Source organism: Cnephaeus nilssonii, assembly GCF_951640355.1.
Source record: "Cnephaeus nilssonii genome assembly, chromosome: 16".
Classification (NCBI taxonomy): domain Eukaryota; kingdom Metazoa; phylum Chordata; class Mammalia; order Chiroptera; family Vespertilionidae; genus Cnephaeus; species Cnephaeus nilssonii.
The window spans coordinates 6,759,727-6,779,767 of NC_137087.1; the positions used below are offsets into that span (position 1 = coordinate 6,759,727).

A 20,041-nucleotide genomic window follows, 5' to 3' on the forward strand; every position below is an offset into this window, starting at 1 on the left:
AGGCTTGCAAGTGACGTTTTGAATTTCACAAAATGGTGGAAATAAAGCACTGATACAGATAAATGCCTTCCAAATATAAAGCTCACAGCAACATATATAAGAAGGCATTTATCTGCCTCTCATGCAAGAAAAACATCGCACATCTAAGGGAAGGTGAAGGAGAAAAGGTTAGAATGATATTGCACAAGGTGGATTCTTCGGTATCAATTACCAAACCAGCATGGAGGCCAAACGAGCAACAGGCGACCCATCCAGGGAACTGCTTAAAGCACCTCCTTTGATAAATTCTTGCCTTGATGAAAGTTTCAACTCTTCAAAGCAGCAAAAGGAAGGGTTAGCTGAAGTTTAACTGAAACCACTAAAGAAGACTGGCTGGTGACCTGAAACTGCTTCTCAGGGTACTAAGAGAACCTATAAATCAGCATTGCTGGTAATTTCCAGAGAACAGCAAATGGAAGAGGCAGTATATGGCCAAGTCTAAGGAAATAGCTGTTATGTAAGATTTAGTATGTAACAGTCTTTTTATGTAAAAAATTAATCACCTTTTTGTGCTTAACTTCTAAAGACAATCTCTTCCTCTCTTTAATTTGTATTTTTCTTCCTTAATTTCCAGGCAACTGATTAAATGAAGAGTGATGCGGTGGGCTATATAACAGTCTCTGCTATTCTGAGTTTCACTTCATTATAAACTTAGTTCCATGCAATGGCATACAGCAGTGGTTCTCAACTGACCATCCTCCATTGCCCCTTTGTCACAGGGGGATTTGACAATGCCTGGAGACATATTTGGTTTCTACAACTACTAGCATAGAGCTGGCTGAGGCCAGGGATTCTAAGCATCCTACAACGTACAGGACAGTCCTCTACAACAAAATGTTATCTGGTCTCAAAGGTCAATAGTGCCAAGGCTGAAAAACCCTGGCATATAGGTATCCTTTACTAGTAGAACTTAAATATTCCTACCTTTTCTTGACACACATGTATGAATTCTTGCTGCTCACTACCTGAAATTTAGCAAGCAAGCAAATTCAAATGAGATATTCCTCAGTATCCAAACTCTTACTATCAGAGTTCAAAACCAAACATGTGCAAAACAAAGGATACTGTACTTAGAAAATTTGTGGATAATATAAAATTTGTGGAAAGATCACAAAAACTATCACAGTACTTAAAAAGTACTTCATTTGCAAATACTCACAGACAATCTTATAAGAAAAAAAGAAAAACACCAGAAGTTAATGGCTTTTTAAATTTGGCACAACAGGTCATTAAATACTTTATATACTAGAAATTCACTGACAGATGATCACCATTTCCTTAGACTCAGCCCATACATCTTTGTGGCTTTTAAATTTCCCACCACATCACTCTGTACCAACAGGGTATCAGCTTCCTCCTCCCTCCCTGCCTCCCTCTTAAAATGCAGGCATCGTGTCAGCACAGAACACACAGCACCTCGGAAACCACAGAAGCCACTATAGAAATGATTGCATCCCAGCGTCATCCGCTTCATAAAGAAAGATGAAAAGAAACAAACATTTATTCAGCTTGGCTAAAGGATGACTGAAGGTGGTGGAGAAAAATCATTATTACCTATAAATATTTGTATCATTGTGAAGACAAATCACCCAGTAGAATCATATATACATTATCAGAGACAGAAAATACCAGTTAAAAAACCACATGCCCATGTGGCTCAAGCTGAAAGATTCTCTGTTACACAAAGCAGCAATTCCTAGGTGGCTTGTAGCCGAAACAGACCTGCCCATGTCACTAGAGCCCATGCAGGGCAGCGCCAAGCGCGGGTTGACAAGAAGTACAAGGCACACTGTGGAGGTGGAGGAGAGCCAGAGTCATCTGAATCCTGAGAGAAACAGGTGCTGTTCCCATCCTCACTGCCCTCAGGGGTCTCATGCTCTTTTTCGTGTACTTATCCCGCTTCTCGCAGCCTGGAAGGCTGAGGGTTCTGTCTGGCCAGCAGATGTCGAGGGGATTCTGTGCTGTGAACACACTGGGTTAGACATGCAGTAAGCACAGGCCCAAATAGAGAGTCCTGGTCTCAGGTGGTCCAGAACCACATCCTCACTGCTGTTTATTAGCTCCTTAAACCAAAGCAAGTAAATTAATCTGTTTAGCATCTAAGTTTCCTCAACTGTGAGATGGGGAGAACAACAGCGTCCACATCCCTGGGTTTGGGCGAGAATTAAATGAGGTGTCACATGTAAAGCACTTATTAGCATAAGCCTAAAATAAAATAAATGCTAAATAAATTAATCTACCATTACATGTAATGCTACCTATATGTGTGAAACCCTCCACAACCCTGAGGCAGGAGCCATTACTATGCCCACAGAGGGGAACAAAGGAATATGTAGTCCAATACGATCGCACATGATACTGCAAAGCACCACCAAATTTGACAGAACTCCTGAACAAGTCCATTTGAACTAAAACTAAACTGGTTTATCAAATGGATGCTAAGTAGATTATTTCGAGTAACATGATCAGCATGGATAAAGACAGTAGCCATCAGAGGGTACCTGCTGGTATACCTCACTTTTAAAATCCTGTAACAGACTATTACAGTGAACTGTCGTGAAGTAGGTCCATCTTTTATATAACAAAATGACTTTTATATAACACAGAATGACTTAAAATTAGTTGATGGCAGAAAAATAAGATCTGGGCCCAAGTAATTTGAAATCTTAAAAATTACAAATGGCTCCAAAATGTCTAAATTCTGTTATGAAGTAGTCCAATATTTACATTTTTGGAAAAGAAATAACTTTTTACTGTTTTCTATTCTCTCATTTAAAAAAATTCACACATGTAATAGTCACAGCTGCAGCCGCATAAAACAAAGTGGGCCTGGTGTTTCTGGCAGTGTCTCTAGCTCCTCACACAACGACCACAGTCAGCCCGCTGTTGACTCCACTGGCAGCCACTTAGAAGAGAACCTAGCAATAAACATAAACTTCAATTCCAAGCAGATGCAAGCAGAGAAAACACTCCCTGGCTCCCCCACACTCATGCAGGAATGAGAACCTGGCCCACGCCGTGAGGCCTGGGGCTGATACCACAATAACCATCTATCAGTAGCAGCTCGGACCCAGAGCCATACTGCTAGCAATGAGGGCACCACAGGACCAGTTGAACTGTACCAGGAACAATACTTCCTCCAGTTGTAACTTACTGGGTACGTTGTCAATGAAACCCTAACAATACACTGGAGAGCTAGTTGCCACCACTTAAAGTTAATTTACTTCCAAAAGAGAAATTTCCAGCATGTCAGGAGTGTTCCATACACACAAGCAGAAAAACACAGAGAGGTGGCAGAATGTCATCCCTTGTGGCCTCCTCATATCTGTGCATCTGCATTCCTGCACTGTCCCCAGCCTCCCCCACTCCAACACACATCCCACAGCTGTGAACCCTTTAGACCTCTGCCCAACTAGTGTCTCCAGAGAAGGAAGCCTTCCCTCACCAGCCAGTTAGCCATCATGTCCTCCAGGTGATTCCTCAACCCCTCGGTACCTTAGGCATACCCAGTGTCCCTGCTAGCATCTTTTGAAATCCGTATCTGTCTCCCCTTAAGGCTGGGAGCCACTTGAGAATAGAGACTTAGTCATTTTTATATCCCCAGAGACTAGTATAAATGCCCACCTCACCACAGACACTCAATAAATGCTGAATGAATGAATGAATGAATGGGGTTCAGAATTGGGCTAGGAATAAGGAAAACATCAGGGTTGGAAAATGATCTAAGTGGGTCACTCAGAAACGGGTTCAAGAAACTTCCAGTTCCATCTCATTTACAGCCTCCCTCCCGCTGCATTTCCCACTCCCACACACGTGACCTAAGGAACTACTCCTGGCTATATCCACTGGATAACAGGGGTCAGGTCCACTATGAACAATCAGCCAGGGCAAACCGCAACTGCAAGGTCAGAGAAATTCTAGTTTAGAATTTTATAACCAAAAATGTTATATTGAACATAAAAATGTTGTAAGTCATCTTCAAGTCCTGAGTTCTGTTTTTTGGGTCTCCCAGGGGATTCACTTTGCAGCTAGGTTCTGCATAGGGGCTGATGGGAAGAATCCGAAGCCCCAAGGTAAAGCCCAAGCTTCCCTAGGGCCGGGGGAATAGCTGGGCAAAAGATTAAACTTTTTATGAAAGACTCTGTCTTCTGATAGAGGAAGAAAGATGTTAACTAGCCCTAAAGTACATTTACATTAGCAGAAAGAAAATGCTTTTTATGTTCCCACCTTCATCTTTTTCTTTAATCCAGACATATAATAGTCACAGCTGCAAGTGTATTATTCACTTGGGGGGTGGTTCTAACTCCTACAGCCCCTCCCCCCAGTGGCAGCCACCAGAGGAAAACCCAGTAAAAAAAAAAGATTTAAGACATCCAGTGAGAACTGGATATAGGCAGAGAGCTGCATTATAGATCTGCAACAGGTAAGGAGAGGTCTGAACTTTAAAAACATCATTTAACAATTACTGCATTTGTCTCCTTGACCACAAAGTGAACAAATATTAGGTTTTTATAGAACTAAATGAGATTATATATGTATTATACCCTTTGGATTAAAACTGCATGTTGTTGTTTTTTTACACAGCATACATGCCAGATGCTTTTATAATTATTGGCAGATTACACACCAAAAAAGGTAAAACTGAGAAATTTTAGTTAACTGCAGGTTAAAGGTGAATAAACAATAAAACACATATAGCAATCTTGGGCAGGCAGGAGGCAAGTGCAGCCCCCAGACTGAAGGCCATCCTGCTAGCCTATCCCTACTGCCAGCCAAGATCAAGATCACTGTAGTCCACCCTGGACAGAACGTCCTGCACAACTAGGACAGCAAGAGTGTGTAAATCCAGCCTTACATGGCACAACAGAAGGACCTGGAACACTAACCTTAGAACAAAGAGATCTGTGAGGAACCAAAGTGTAATCTTGACATACCCACACTTAGAACCAATGAAGTTTGAAGAATACTCCCTGGGCAGATGTCTAGTGCCCCCTAGTGTGTTCAGAGGAAATTTCATTTTTTATTTTTCCCCAAACTACTGAAAATGTACTTATATTTGTCACTAAGTGATACTTTATCACTAAGTGGAGTGTTAATCATATCAATAAAAAATGTATGAAAGGTAAAAAAAGCCTAAAATCAACAAAACTAAGTTTGTAACAGCTAATGATTTGGCTAAGCATATTAATACCAATTGTGAAACTGCCTCTTCCTTTAGAGAGAAGTCACCTTTTCATACATATCAATATTTATGGTTCTCATGGACTCCTTACCGGCTTGATGGGATCTTTGTAGTCATGTTTTACCTCGTGGGCATGCAAATAACAAAAACAGCTAATATTTACTGAGTGCCTGACATACACCAAGTATCTTGGACATATTATCATTTGTAATCCTCATAATGCCCTTGAAAAAGGTGCTGCTGTGATTCATTTTATGGATGAGGATATCCACAAAATCTTAGAGCTACCAGATGAGACTTTGGCATTCTGATTTCATGGCCTGTGATTTCTAACCTCTATGCCAAATATCACTTCCTTAAGTAATGTCAGCTAGCTCTGGTCAAGCTATGTTTTGAAATTATACATACAACCCTAGCCGGTTTGGCTCAGTGGATAGAGTGTCAGCCTACGGACTGAAGGGCCCCGGGTTTGATTCCATTCAAGGACACGTACCTCGGTTGCAGGCTCCTCCCTAGCCTGGACCCTCGTCGGGGCATGTGCAAGAGGCAACCATGTGTTCCTCTCACATCGATATTTCTCTCTGTCTTTCCCTCTCTCTTCCACTTTCTCTAAAAATCAATTGGGTGAGGATTAATTTAAAAAAAAAATAGAAATTATACATACTTGCATACATACATACCATATTACCTTGCCCAAGATCAGCAATGTGAAGATTCAAACCCAGATCATTCTTACATAACCTTGCCTCTCAGAAAGTATTTTTCAAAATCCCCAAAACCACCTATTTTCTCCTAGTACCAAGCAAAGAGTAAATAATCATGTCTTTAATTGCTATACAATGCAAACAACTATACAAGAGCAAATCAAATTCTACTAAACCTCAATTCAAATTTGTCTCAAAAAATGTCAATGCTAAAGTTTGAGGAGAAAGATGGCTTTCATTTTCGTGCAATAATGTGATTTCTTCCCGACCTCAATACTGTGCACAGTGAGTCCAAACTCACTTTTCACTGGGCACGTGCCATCTGTCCAAGGAGCAGTAAAATCAGTTTAGTTCTTTTGACTATAGATAATCTGGGTTGAACAGATGCATAAGACACATTTAATATTAGACAATCCAATATACTCAACTGTCTATACAACCCACAAAAAATGGAAAACATACCTATTAATAGGAACTGTCAAATTATTAGTAACTTGAGATCATATATTAACAAAATGAACATGCTCTCCCTGAAACAAAGTCACAAATTTTACCTTACTGCTCTGACTTCATTTTCACATTGCAAGGCCACCAAGGCCAGAGCAGTTTGGATCTACGTGGACTGTGAGGAAGTCACAATGATATAGTTAAATCACTCTTAATACAGGGTGAAATTCCAATCTGAGGATCATTCTCCACTGACTGCAATATCCATGAAAGAAATTCTACAACAGAAGCACAATAAGTACAATTTGATTTTTAAAAGTATATTCAAGGCACCAAGCTGGGTATTTAATATAGTTTGCATTTCTGCAGCGCTCTGGGTTCTCTATTTCAGACAGCTCAGAATCCCTTACAGATTACTCTAATTTGCTAAATTGAGATACTCGGTGTTTTACTTTTCTTATCTGCCTTTTTATGGTCTTTCTGGGTGGACTTAATTGGCACATCTAAGCAGATGAAATAGCCTCAGTTAGGAGTCCAGATCTCACAGAGTAAATTAAGACTGATGCAGACAATTATGCACTGGAGCTGAGAATGAGAGGTGTGTGCAGAGCACAAAGCTAAATTAGTCTTCATTTGTGTCTTAGCTTTATCATTTAAAAGAAGGCAAGATGCACCCTAAGAAAATTCTTTAAGGCAGTAATTTTTGCTTCTCTTCAAAACACAGACTTTTTGGCCCTAGCTGGTTTGGCTCAGTGGATAGAGCAGACCGAAGGGTCCGGGTCTGATTACAGTCCAGGGCACATGCCCAGGTTGTGGGCTCGATCCCCAGTGGGGGCGTGCAAGAGGCAGCCGATCAATGATTCTCTCTCACCATTGATGTTTCCATATCACTCTCCCTCTCCCTTCCTCTCTGAAGTGAATAAAAATATTTTTTTTAAAAAAACAACACCGACTTTTTGGTTGATCTCTTACAACCCCCATCCCCCGCATGTGCTGGGGGTGGGAGTGGCCAGGAATAGGTCAATGGGGGAAAAGGAGACATATGTAATACTTTAAATAAAGAATAAATTTTAAAAAAACACAAACCCTTAGAAGAAAATAAAAAAAGGACATAGTTTTATTTCTTGAGAAAGAAATTAAGTCCCAGAAACTGATTATATTTAGGTTTCTAGATCAAGTCCATATTAAACTTTTACTAAATTCAGATTTTTAGGAATCAAGTGATGTTGGTTATTTTTGTGTTTTTTTTTAAATTGGGATATAATTGACATATAACACTATATTAGTTTCAGGTATACAACTAAGATTTGATACTTGTGTATATTGCAAAGTGACCCCCACAGTAAGTCTAATAAACATCTGCCACCACACATAATTATAAATTGCTTTTCTTGGGATCAGAATATCTAAAATTTACTCTCTTAGCAACTTTCAAATATGCAATACAGTGTTACTAACTTAACTATAGTCACCATACTGGTTTGTGTTTTGTGTGTGTGTCTTTAAATCAGGCTCTACAAGGTAATTTGGCCTTTATGTAAGTGCCACCTAAAGGTGCTGAATCCTCACCCAGGGCAAACTAAGATCCAAATGATGGACCCATAGCGGACAATCCCAGCACAAAGGGAGACATCTCCAGTGCACTAGAGAAATGCAGACTATATGAAACACCCAAACAATAAGATGGAGACAGAGCACTGGGAGAGTGGGTCCAGGGGCGCGGCCTCCAGCAGCATTTCGGGGGAGCAGTGGAGAGCATGCAGCAGGCCTCCATGGAGCAACGGGAGAGCTAGTTGCTAAGGCCAGGCTCTTCGGAGTCCACTGCACCCGACCAAGCTGGCAGGCCGCTTCCACCTGACCCACACCAACTTCAGGCCCCAAATTACTTCAGCTTTTTGAGCTCAAGTTCCTGTCTCCTAAGGGGCTGTGAAGTTTAAACCAACGAACCCACATTATGTGAAGCGCTGCAAAGCAGTAAACATTCAATAACGTTAGCTATTATTGTTCTCATATAATCTCATCCCATCCCTGCTCAGGCCACAGAGGCCTCCAAATTTCCAAATCCAAAAGACTTTTTTCAACGTTTATCCTACTTAGCTTGACGCCTCTTAGCAACTGAAAATGCTGAGTCTTCCCCTTCTAGAATTATGTGTGTACACAGCCAAACCCTCTGAACAAGACTCAACACTCTCCTGGGTTCAAAGGGGAGGACAATGAAACAGTCTTCCCAAAGGATTAAGCCTTGCAGAGCGTTGGAAGATATTCTTTAAGATTTACATAATGAATGGAGTCATCAGTCCTTTTAAGCTCAAAGTTATTCATGTAAAACAAAGTAAAAAATAAGACAGAAGAAAAAAAATCTTTAAGGTAAAAAATGTGTTAAAAACCAGTCACATCAACAGGCATCATGGCTATGGATTCAGGTTACACCAGGATCATAAGGCAAATTCTATATGCATGGCCAGTGTGGCTCAGTTAGTTGGAGCGTCTTTCTATGCACCGAAGGGTTGCAGGTTTGATTTCCAGTTGGGCACATGCCTGGATTTCGGTTCGATTCCCAGTTGGGGCGCATATGAGAGGCAGGCAATTAATGCTTCTCTCACATCGATGTTTCGCTCTATTTCTCTCTCTCTTCCTTTCTCCCTCTTTCTCTCTCTCTAAAATCAGTAGAACATATCCTTGAGTGAGGATAAAAAAAAATTCTATCCACACAATACTTGTCAGGTCTAGACTCCCTAGCAATCTCCCCAAATCCCCATCCAACTGGCTTTTTAGGTTTGGTTTCTATCAGGAAGGTAGAGGCAGCTATATGCTGATTCTTGGCACCACCTTGTGGTCACATCTAGATATTACACATTCCACATCATTCCACAAATGGAAGGAAACTGATATTTACACAACTCTGTCTTGGCACCCAATCCCAGTTCTAACTCTTAAGAAATGGTTAAAACTGCAAAGACTGACTTGAGGTCCTGGATTAAATCAGAAAGTAGGATCATAGTGCTATTATCCAGTCCCAGGAAAGGTTAAGCTTAGAGGAGGCTTGGTAGGAAATTCCCACTAAGCATCAGCTAAAAAAAAAAAAAAAAAAAAAAAAAAAAGATACCTAGTTAGAATTGATCTTGAGCTAATAAAAGACTTACGGCACAAGCTGAAAGCATAAAGGATATGAGATGTCTAAGAGTCACCCACTTTCACGAATTTAAAAGAGCTTTATAATTAACACATTGCAGGCGGATCACGAGCATTCTCATGTTTTCATATTACACAATGTTTTACATAAATGTTAAAGGCATGCCTTACAATTAAATACCCATTGCATTTTGAAGTTATTTATTAATGTTCTTACAAGCTAATATCTTTTTAAAGTATGACACTTTGCAAAACATTTTTTGTACTCATTCAATAGAAACTTATCTGGCCACTGGGTAAAGCTAGCAATAAAACTACTGGTGCACAATGTGTTAACAGGGTTATAATACATAAGTTCAAAAAATGTGCCTAGACTTTGGCACAATGGGACAGAGGTGGGTGGGGCAGGTGGGGTCATGGAGTAGGGTCAGCTGGTTTGAACAAGACCAAGATAGAACTACAGCCAGGCGCTACAGCTTAACAGAGAATCCTATCTAATAAAAGAGTAATAAGCAAATTGACCATCACTCCAGCACACAAGATGGCCGCCGCCATGTGGACACAAGATGGCCGGCAGAGGAGGGCAGTTGCGGTGGACCAAGCCAGCAGGGAGGGCAGTTGAGGGGGACCAGGCCTGCAGGGGAGGACAGTTGGGGGGGACCAGGCCTGCAGGGGAGGGCAGTTGGGGGGGGGACGGACCAGGCCTGCAAGGGAGGGCAGTTGTGGGCGATCAGGCCAGCAGGGGAGGACAGATAGGAGGGACCAGGCCTGCAAGGGAGGGCAGTTGGGGGCAATCAGGCCTGCAGGGGAGGACAGGTGGGGGGACCAAGCCTGCAGGGGAGGGCAGTTGGGGGGGGGGGGGGAACCAGGCTGGCAGGGGAGGGCAGTTAGGGGTGACCAGGCCAGCAGGGGAGGGCAGTTGGGGGGTACCAGGCCTGCAAGGGAGGGGAGTTGGGGGCAACCAGGCCTGCAGGGGAGGGCAGGTGGGAGGAACCAGGCCTACAGGGAGGGCAGTTGGGGGGAACCAGGCCTGCAGGAGAGAGCAGTTGGGGGCAACCAGGCCAGCAGGGGAGGGCAGTTAGAGATTAGCGGGCCAGCAGGGGAGGGCAGTTAGGGGCAACCAGGCCTGCAGGGGAGGGCAGTTAGTGGCGATCAGGCAAGCAGAGGCAGTTAGGGGCGATCAGGCCGGCAGGGGAGAGCAGTTGGGGGTAAGATCAGGCCGGCAGGGGAGAGCAGTTGGGGGCAAGATCAGGCCGGCAGGGGAGGGCAGTTGGGGGTGAGATCAGGCCGGAGGGGAGGGCAGTTTGGGGCGAGATCAGGCCAGCATGGGAGGGCAGTTGGGGGTGATCAGGCAGGCAGAGGCAGTTAGAGGGGAGATCAGGCCAGCAGGGGAGGGCAGTTAGGGGCGATCAGGCAGGCAGGCAGGTGAGCAGTTAGGAGCCAGGGGTTCCAGACTGCAAGAGGGATGTCCAACTGCTGGTTTAGGCCCGATCCCACAGAGGTCCCCGATTGGAGAGGTTGCAGGCTGGCCTGAGGGAAACCACCCCCCATCCACGAATTTCGTGCACTGGGTCACTAGTGTTTTAATAAATAAATGCCATAAGAGTATTTAAAATATGCTTCTATATTTCAAAACATAAAAGGTTAACCTGACAGGAGAGTTTGTGTGTTTGACCTTGGGTCCAGGAAGAAAAGGCCAGACCTTGGAAGCTGCTATTGATGGGCCTTGCAGGGCTGCTTGAATCTTCACAGACCTAGCCTGGGCCCTGGGCCCTGGGCCTAGAAGGAAAGTTTAAAAGCTTGCTCTGGAAAGCCATTTGGTGTCCTTGACCAACTGCATCCCTAAGAAGTGCCACTGTTGCCTGAATGAACTGAGGGTGTGTCAGCCCTGAGATGTTCAGTTGAACAGACTGATTTTCACTAAGCATTTCTGACGATTTTTGCAATTACTCATGAAATTTCTATCTACTATGTTTTGTTTTGTTTCTTCACTCTGGGACCTAAATAAGGGTTGTGTCCCATTTTACTGTCTTTTAAGTTTAAATTTAGCCATGGCTGGTGTTGCTCAGTGGTTAGAACATTGGCCCGTGCACCAAAGGGTCTCAGGTTCGATTCCCAGTCAAAGGTATGTACCTGGGTTGCATGTTCATTCCCTGGCCCCAGTTGAGGCACATACAGAAGGCAAAAAATTGATGTGTCTCTCTCTCATCCATGTTTCTCACCCCCTCCCCCCAACTCCCCTGCTTCCTTTCCACTCTCTCTAAAAAATCAATGGAAAAAATATCCTTGGGTAAAGATTAACAACAACAACAACAAAATGTACATTTAGCATGTTTCTCTTTTCTGCTCCCCTTGCCAACAGGGGATTCCACTTTGGCTCCTTCAAGTTTGCTGCTTAGGTCAGCTCAAAGAAGAAAGCAGGGACCCCACCCCCTCCCCTGCAACAAGGGGTTAAAAGGACCCCTAGCCCACACTCAAAACTTTCTTTCAAGCGTACTTTTGCTTTGCTTGCTGAATAAGCCTTCTCTCGTGAGTTCGAATCTTGGCTCTGAATTCTTTTCACAGCCAGAACTCAAGTACTGAGGTCTGCTTTCACTGTTTACATCTTGGTGCAGTGACTCGAATTGTCCTACTCACTTGCTGTGGTAAGTCATCCTCTCGGACTCACTCCTACCTCTATGCTCTTGGTCTCTTTTCTCAGGACCTGCAGTCAGGTAAACAGTAAATACTGGCAGTTCGTTAATTACCTTCTGGGAGTCCAAACTAAACCTTTCGCTGGAAAAATGAGAGCCTGAACTTGTTCGGTTCCAAAGAAAAGGGGCACTTCTTCCTTCCAGCTAGCATCTCGGGTATTCTTAGGTGACTAAGAAACTATGTGGCAGTCTCAGCAGGCATCCCCATGATGTGCAAGAGCTCCATAGGGAATTCCAACTCAACTGTAACTAAATAACTGATTTTTCCACTGATGTGCACATAGAGACTGGTTACCTAGCGCTCCAAGTCCTCGCGGCTATATTAGACAGCCGAGGAGAGCAGAGACGGGGGTAACAGCTCCTTGGAGCTCAATACACAACAGCACACTTTCACCCACTACACAATATCCCTGGAAATTTTGCTCAGACTCTACAGCTCTTACCAGTAAATTAAAACTGAAATTAATAGGAGAGCTTACATCAATGATGAGAGAGAACCATTGATCAGCTGCCTCCTGCATGCCCCACACTGGGAATCGAGCTCACAGCCTGAGCATGTGCCCTGACCAGGAATCAAACCGTGACCTCCTGGTTCATAGGTCCATGCTCAGCCACTGAGCCACACCTCCCGAACAAGGTACCGGTCTTTTAAAACAGCTTTCTGCATACTCCTTAAGGTCCCTGAAACAGGGTAATAGGACCACCCTCAATCCTTCTACACTCTTCTAATGACCTTTTCTTTATTTCCAACTTCTGTAAGAGCCTCAGGAATAACTTAACAGGGACTCTCACTTCCCTTCGAGAAGTGGCTGCTCTCTCTCCAAGGCCTCCACAAGGACCAGAGATCTTGGGAACATGAGAGACAAGGCAACAGGTCACTAGCCCGACTATTGAAGACCAGAGTTACAGGAGGAGTTTTCCACCCAAGGTGACGATGGTACTAGGCACCCCTTGGATGGATAGACGTGATGGGGGAGGGGTGAAAGGGACTTCCAGTAAGACTAGCTAAGGTTGGAGGCCAAGAAGCAGGGATGCCTGGCTTCAAACAGGAGCACTCTCCCCTGGGTGGCAGGGTAACCTGCCCTATTGTGGCTCTCAGACCACAGGGCAGCTCAATATAGCCCAGATATTAGCAGGGATGCCTCCAACTCTTGGTTCAGAGTGTACCTGTCTCTCTGAAGATGGGGAACCAGTCCACAGTGCCTCGATACCCCTCTGGAATTCATACCACTGGGAGAAATTGGACCCTGAGTCCTTAAAAAAAAAAAAAAGGCTAATATTCTTTTACAACACGCCCTGGCCCCATACAAGTTGGGTGACAGAGATGTTTGGCCAGTCAATGGCACCATTACTTTTAATACTATTTTACAGTTAGGCCTGTTTTGCAATTCCCAAGGGAAATGGATAAAAGTCCCATCCATCCAAGCCTTTATGGCTCTCAGGGATGACCCCAGGCTATGCATTACCTGTAAACTAGATCCCTCCAGAATCGCCATACTGTACTCACAGCCCCTCCCTCCCTTACCTCCCCCAGGTAACACCTCTCCTTCTTCCTGCTCTCCTGTGACCCCAAAGGATGAAGAAAGAACTACCTGTCAGGCTCCAGTCCCTCTTCCTCCATATCTGGGGCCTTTTCAAGCGACTTTAACTGGCCCTTTACAAGAGGTAGTAGGACTGACTGGGATCCCTATAAAAGTACATGCCCCTTTCTCTATGAAAGACTTACACACCAAATCCAACAGGACTTAGGAAAATTCTCAGAAGATTCAAAGCTTTGATCTGACCTGGAGAGACATTACTGTAATCCTTGCTCAATCCCTAAATAAGGAAGAAAAAGACAAGATCATAAAGGATGCCATCCAGCTTGGGAATGGTATGCATATGATAAATACCCTCTAGGAGTGACAGCTGTACGGGTCACTGATCCTTTATGGGACTATTAACACCTCCCAGAGAACCTGGAACTGGGACCATTTCCTAAATTTAGGACCATTCCTAAAAAGCCTTCTAGATGGAATGAAACAAAGCCGATCTACGCCTATTAATTAGCAACTATAAGCCAGGAACCTCAGTAGACTACTACAGCCTTCTTAGAGAGACTGAGGGAGGCCATCATTAAATATACTAACCTAGACCGATTTGGAAGCAGGCCAACGGTCTTCCGGGACTGTTTTCTAACCTAGGCTGCCCCCGATATTCTGAGAAGGCTCCAAAGCTCTCTTAGGACCACATACCCCTACCCCAGGCCTACTTTTGGCAGCCTCGTCGTCTTCTATAACCGGGATCTAGAGGAGGAGGAGGCTCCAATCAAGGGAGAGGCCTAAAGATCAGAGATTGGCTCAGTTATTAGCCATGCTCCGCTGTCGCTACTCGGGTTGAGCAGATCCAGGTTGCCTTGGAAGAACACCTCCCAGGAACTACTATAGCTACATAAGATCTGGACATTGGCAGAACCACCCCCAGAAAGTAAGCCCCAGGGTCAGGGTGAGCCACCTGGCCGCTGTTCACTCTGCCATGAGCATGGGCACTGGAGGTGGAACTGCCCCAGGAACTGCAGGGATCCTGGGTCCAACCTGTCTCTCCCCATACGGCCCCAGACTAAAGAAGCCTTGGATACCATCTGGCTCCCAAATCGAACATCAGCATCATGGGGATGGAGCCCAGGGAAACCTTGGAAGTCAAAGGTAAGACAGTTAAGTTTTTACTTGATATGGAAGCTGCATTCTTGGTCTTGACAACCTTCTCTGGATCACTCTGCTCTGCCTCTCACCTGGTGGCAGGTGTGGATGGTAAGCTGACCCACCGATGGCTCAAGCTGCCAATCTGCTACCACTGGAAGGGTCGCTTATTTTCCTACCCATTTATAGTTATCCTTGGTGCCCCAGCCTCCACCAGGTTGAGATCTTTTAGAAAACTAGGAGCCAAATTAATTTTCCCAGGGGGATAGGCATCTTCATTAAATTTTATAGCCATCTGTTCCCCTCAAGACCCTCAAAATTCTAAGAAAGAGAATGAGCTAGTTAGTTAATTTCCTGGATAAACCCTGAAGCTTGGGCAGATAAAACACCTGGACGAGCTAAAACTGCCAGCCCAATTTAATAACCTGAAGGGAGGCCAACCTCCTCCATTAGCCCCTCTGGTCCAACATCAATAAACTTACCCAGGAGAAGACTGGCTACGAGACATCACCCAAATGCCAAGATATAAGGGACCAAAATACCTTTTAGCTTTTATTGACACCTCCACTCCTCCTGGAGGCCCCAAGCATCAGGAAAAAAAGAAAGGACTAATCTTACTTTAAAGCCCATCATTAGAAAACTAAGCCAGGAAATGGCTCTCCCATGTATTGAAAATCCTGGTAGAAGAACCTCCCCATAGCTCTTCTTCGGGTATGAATTATCCCAGGACCCTCTCCAAAGGTAAGCCCTCATGAAATGTCATTCAGACGCCTTATCTCAAAGAAATATATAATCTCCCGTGGACAAGTTCAAAAGGCCATCTGAGAATATGGAAAAGAGAGACTCCCTGCCCCTAGGGTGGATGACCGAGGAAGGGAAGCCTTCTTACCAGGAACACAAGTACTTATAAAAACCTGGAAAGACAGATCCCCTCAAGATCAGCTAACTCCATTTTGGAAGGGGCCCTTCCCTTTACTGTTACCCACCCACCCTTACAGCCATCAGGGTACCTGAGATTGCAAGCTGGATACATCACACCAGAGTCAAAACTTACATGTTAGAAGACTAGACACCCATTCAGCATCCAGGATACTCCTGCAAGCCAACTGGAGATTTCAAACTCTTCTTTAAACAGGTTGCCAAACCAGATAAGTCCAAATAATTATTCTCCTCCTTGCTCTACACCTAGGGGATAATACTCCTTCCTTAAATGCCTATACCTTAAATCTGCTTGGCCTTGCTGGATGTGTACCCGCTCTCAGGACTGGGGACAACTAGCCACTGAAACCTACATGGACTGACTGTCACCCCCACTTTCCTACACATACAGACAAATTATGTCTCGCCTAAGAAAGGAATAGAAAATACAATCAAAGCCAAAAAGATTTTCTTCCCTTGGTATCAAAAACAACTAGATATCTTACACCTCTAAAAGTCCACCCAAGCCCTTGTTCACCAATTTAATAAATGTGAGAGGCACCCAATTCCCAATTTGCCCTTCTGGCTCCCTAAACCAGGGGCCAGCGATAGGAAGCCTGTCCTCCACCCAGTGCTCACGTATTTTTACTGTCCCTGCCCACAGACAGTCCACAACTCAGGGATGAGCTTAGGACTACAATCCTCTATAGGACGAGAGGGAATTGATGAGTTAATCTATTGGCCCAAAGGACTGGCTATTAATAGCCAAAGTTACAACAGCTCCAGAGGGTCATTCTCCTGTTGGTCTAACTTTACTAGACCTTCCTTCTTCCTTGATGTAACTCAACCAGACCTGAAATGTATCCACTAAATGCCCCTGGTTCCCATCAGCAAAATCATTATCTTTGAGAACCTATCAGGTCCACCCCATTCCTTGAAAGATACTTCCCCGAGACCAGATCCATACCTTAGCCCCCTCACCTCCACAAATACAGCAGCTCAAGGAATTTGTTTCCTCTTTTATCCAAGAAAATCAAATAGGGCTACCTGACTCCGTAGGAGGGAAGGCAGGAGAGCTACCAGGACGGGAGGTCATGGAGGAATCCACTGTACCTATATGGGACATGACTCTCACTGCGAAAACACCTCCCCCACAGAGCCTACACGTCATCCGTGCATCTAATACCTACCTTTCCCTCCCACCTGGATGGTGAAGCCTTTGCACCTTAGGGTACATAACCTCCCACATCATCACTGCCTCACTCTCCCTGCCAGTTTTAGTAAAGAAAGATTATCCAAAAGAGCATTCCCCTCATCCCCCTCTTCATGGTTCTCGGTGTGGCCGCAGGGGCAGGGAGACTTGCCTTCCAGTCACAATCCCAACTCTCCCTAGAAACTGCAGATTCCTTTGAAAAGGCTGCTGAGACTCTTTCCCGGCTACAAAAACAACTTGATTTTCTTGCAGCAGTAGTCTTACAAAACAGAGCTTTACACTTACTGACTGCTGGGGTGGGGGGGGGGGGGTACATGCATAAACCTAAAAGAAATCTGGTGAAGGGATCCCTCCATTCTGTGAGTTACTTAGTGCTCTCAGTAAGCTGCAGTGAGACTGGTGAGACAGGAGATGCAGCAGTATTGTGCTCAGGGAGATGGTGGAGAAACTTGCAGTATACACTGTTCTCGGCTCACAGAAAATGTGTGGCAATACGCAATGCTGACATTACAAGGAACACGTTCACCTTCCCTTCTATCTTATATCTCACTTGCATCATATACTAACGAAGTCATGGAAATAAAAGCCAAAGTCAGTCTTTAGCATAAAAAAGGACAGTGAATAGGACAGGTATGCTGTGTATACGAAGTACATTTCTGGCATGACAGTGGTTTATAATTCTGTAGATATCTACTTTTTCAAGATAGGGAGGGAGGATTTAAGAAACCAAGCTTCAACAATAAAGATCTAAAAAAAAAGCAGCAGCAGCCAAGCTTATTCTTTCACATGTTAAAGCTTAAATTTCAGCTCTTATTTGAAGTAAAGTCGTCTAAAATTACTTTCCTGCTTCAAAAGAAAAAACAAACTATCCAGCATGCTCAACATTAGTCAACCTTTCCTTCTCCTGACCCTGGTCACAGGGCGACCAATTTTGGTGTGAAGGCACACATCTCATGCTTCAGGAGCCCGCATTTCATCTTGCCCAAACCCTTCTCCTAGCACAGTGGTCGGCAAACTCATTAGTCAGCAGAGCCAAATATCAACAGTACAATGATTGAAATTTCTTTTGAGAGCCAAATTTTTTAAACTTAAACTTCTTCTAATGTCACTTCTTCAAAATAGACTCGCTCAGGCCGTGGTCTTTTGTGGAGAAGCCACAATCAAGCGGCCAAAGAGCCGCATGTGGCTCGCGAGCCGCAGTTTGCCAACCACGGACCTAGGATTTTCTTCTCGGACTTGCCCCCAAATCTCAGTGAAGACTCAGAAGTAGAAGCATTTGGGTCAGCTCCAATGAGGACTCAGGGGCTCTGATGGTTTGAGTACGCTAAGGCTGCAGGAAGTTCAACTTTGGATAACAGGGATCTAATATATTAAGCTGGATCTAGAACTCTTATAATAAACCTGCCACCTAAGATAATGCAAGCAGTACAACCTGTTTATAATAACCTCCCCAGACTGACCTTAATCGCTGTTTATAATAATCTTCATCTCCATCGTCTCGGCATCTCACTACTTTCCGACCTCCTCCTCCTTTGGCAGCTTCAGCTTCTTCCCCAAAACTCTCATCATCAGTCTCCTGCACTGTGATTTTCTTCTGCCATTTCCGTTGCTTGAGCGCAGGCCCCAGTTCAGAGTCAGTGCCTTCTGCAGACAGGTCCACCTCTGCTGCCGCCTCCCGCTCCTCCTCCTCGGTGGGTAAGTACTCGGACTCTTCACCCTCAGAATCTCCCTCTGCCTTTGGCCTCACATCAGACTCCAAGCGTTTCTTTCCCTTCGGCAATCCCACTTTCCCCTGGAACTGAAGAGCCCTCTTCTGGAGTTTCTTGATGTGCTTTTTCAAGCGCTTGTCTGTTTTCGAAAGAACTTTGCTTCTCTTGTTTGGTTTGTTTTCACTGAGTGTTGGGCTCAGCTCAGAAGTGACCAAGGCTGGAGTTTTCCTAGATGCTCTTTTATTACAAACTTGCTTCTTCCTTTCAAAAGACAGTTTTGCTTGATCTGCCAAATACTTTTCAAAGCCTGATGCTTCATTAAGCATTAGTTTCCTAGGCTTTTTCTCCTGTTTCTGAGGGATCTGGGTCCCAAAAGGTGTCATCTGGCCAGTGCGGATGAGCTCTTCCCAAGCAGTCTCCTGGACAGGCATGAGCATGCTGCCGAGACAGGACGGCCCCACTTCTGAAAGAGGGACAACAATGCATTGGGCACTAGCGCTCTCCAGGAGGACAAGGGAGGGATATACTCAGCTACTCAATAAACAGTAGGCTCCTACAATTAATTAATATTAAAAATATATCATTAATCATTAAGACCTGGCTAATGTGACTCAGTGGTTGAGTGTTGACCCATGAACCAGGTCATGGGTTCGATTCTCAGTCAGGGCATATGCCTGGGTTGCAGGCTCGATCCCCAGTAGGGGCTGTGCAGGAGGCAGCCGATCAATGTTTCTATCTCTCTCTCCCTTCCTCTTTCCCTAAAATCAATAAGAACATATTTTTTAAAGTATGTATATACTAGTACATATATATCATTAGTATACTAAAGCATATGAAGAATAGAGTAAAATTTATCACACCACTTTTAATATACTCCTGTTCAAAAAGGTGATTTCTCAATAACTTTTTCTAAAATGTGGCATTATAAATATACTCTCAGGCATCCAAAGACAGACCTAGTCGTGTGTAACATAAAGACAGATAACCTTAGCTATGCTTCCTTACCAACTAAAGAGGAACCCGGGAGGAAGCACTCTCCCAAGTTTCCATGTCATTGCTAATAGCAGCAATCAGGTTGACTTAAATTCAAGAGACAGTAAAACTGAAAACAGACATCTAAAGAATCAGCATGCACTTAAATGGGCAAAACATAAATGTTAGGTCTGCACTACCCAATATAATAGTCACATGTGGCTATTTAAATTTGAGTTGAAAATTCAGTTCCTCAGCTGCACCTGCCATATTTCAAGTGCTCAATAGCACATGTGCCTGGACAACACAGACAGACATGTCCATCACTGGATAGCACTATGCTAGGTGCATGAA

The 20,041-nt window shown here is 44.2% G+C and overlaps 1 protein-coding gene across 4 annotated transcripts in view; it reads right to left on the reverse strand.

Annotated features, from left to right (window-relative positions):
* Positions 1–20,041, reverse strand: part of ERCC6 (ERCC excision repair 6, chromatin remodeling factor) — a 92,240-nt gene that overhangs the window by 58,456 nt on the left and 13,743 nt on the right. For all 4 annotated transcript variants that reach the window (XM_079793037.1, XM_079793036.1, XM_079793035.1 and 1 more), the window contains exon 5: positions 18,467–19,178. In XM_079793037.1, the coding sequence (XP_079649163.1) occupies positions 18,467–19,178 (712 nt within the window). The remainder of the gene's footprint in view (positions 1–18,466; positions 19,179–20,041) is intronic.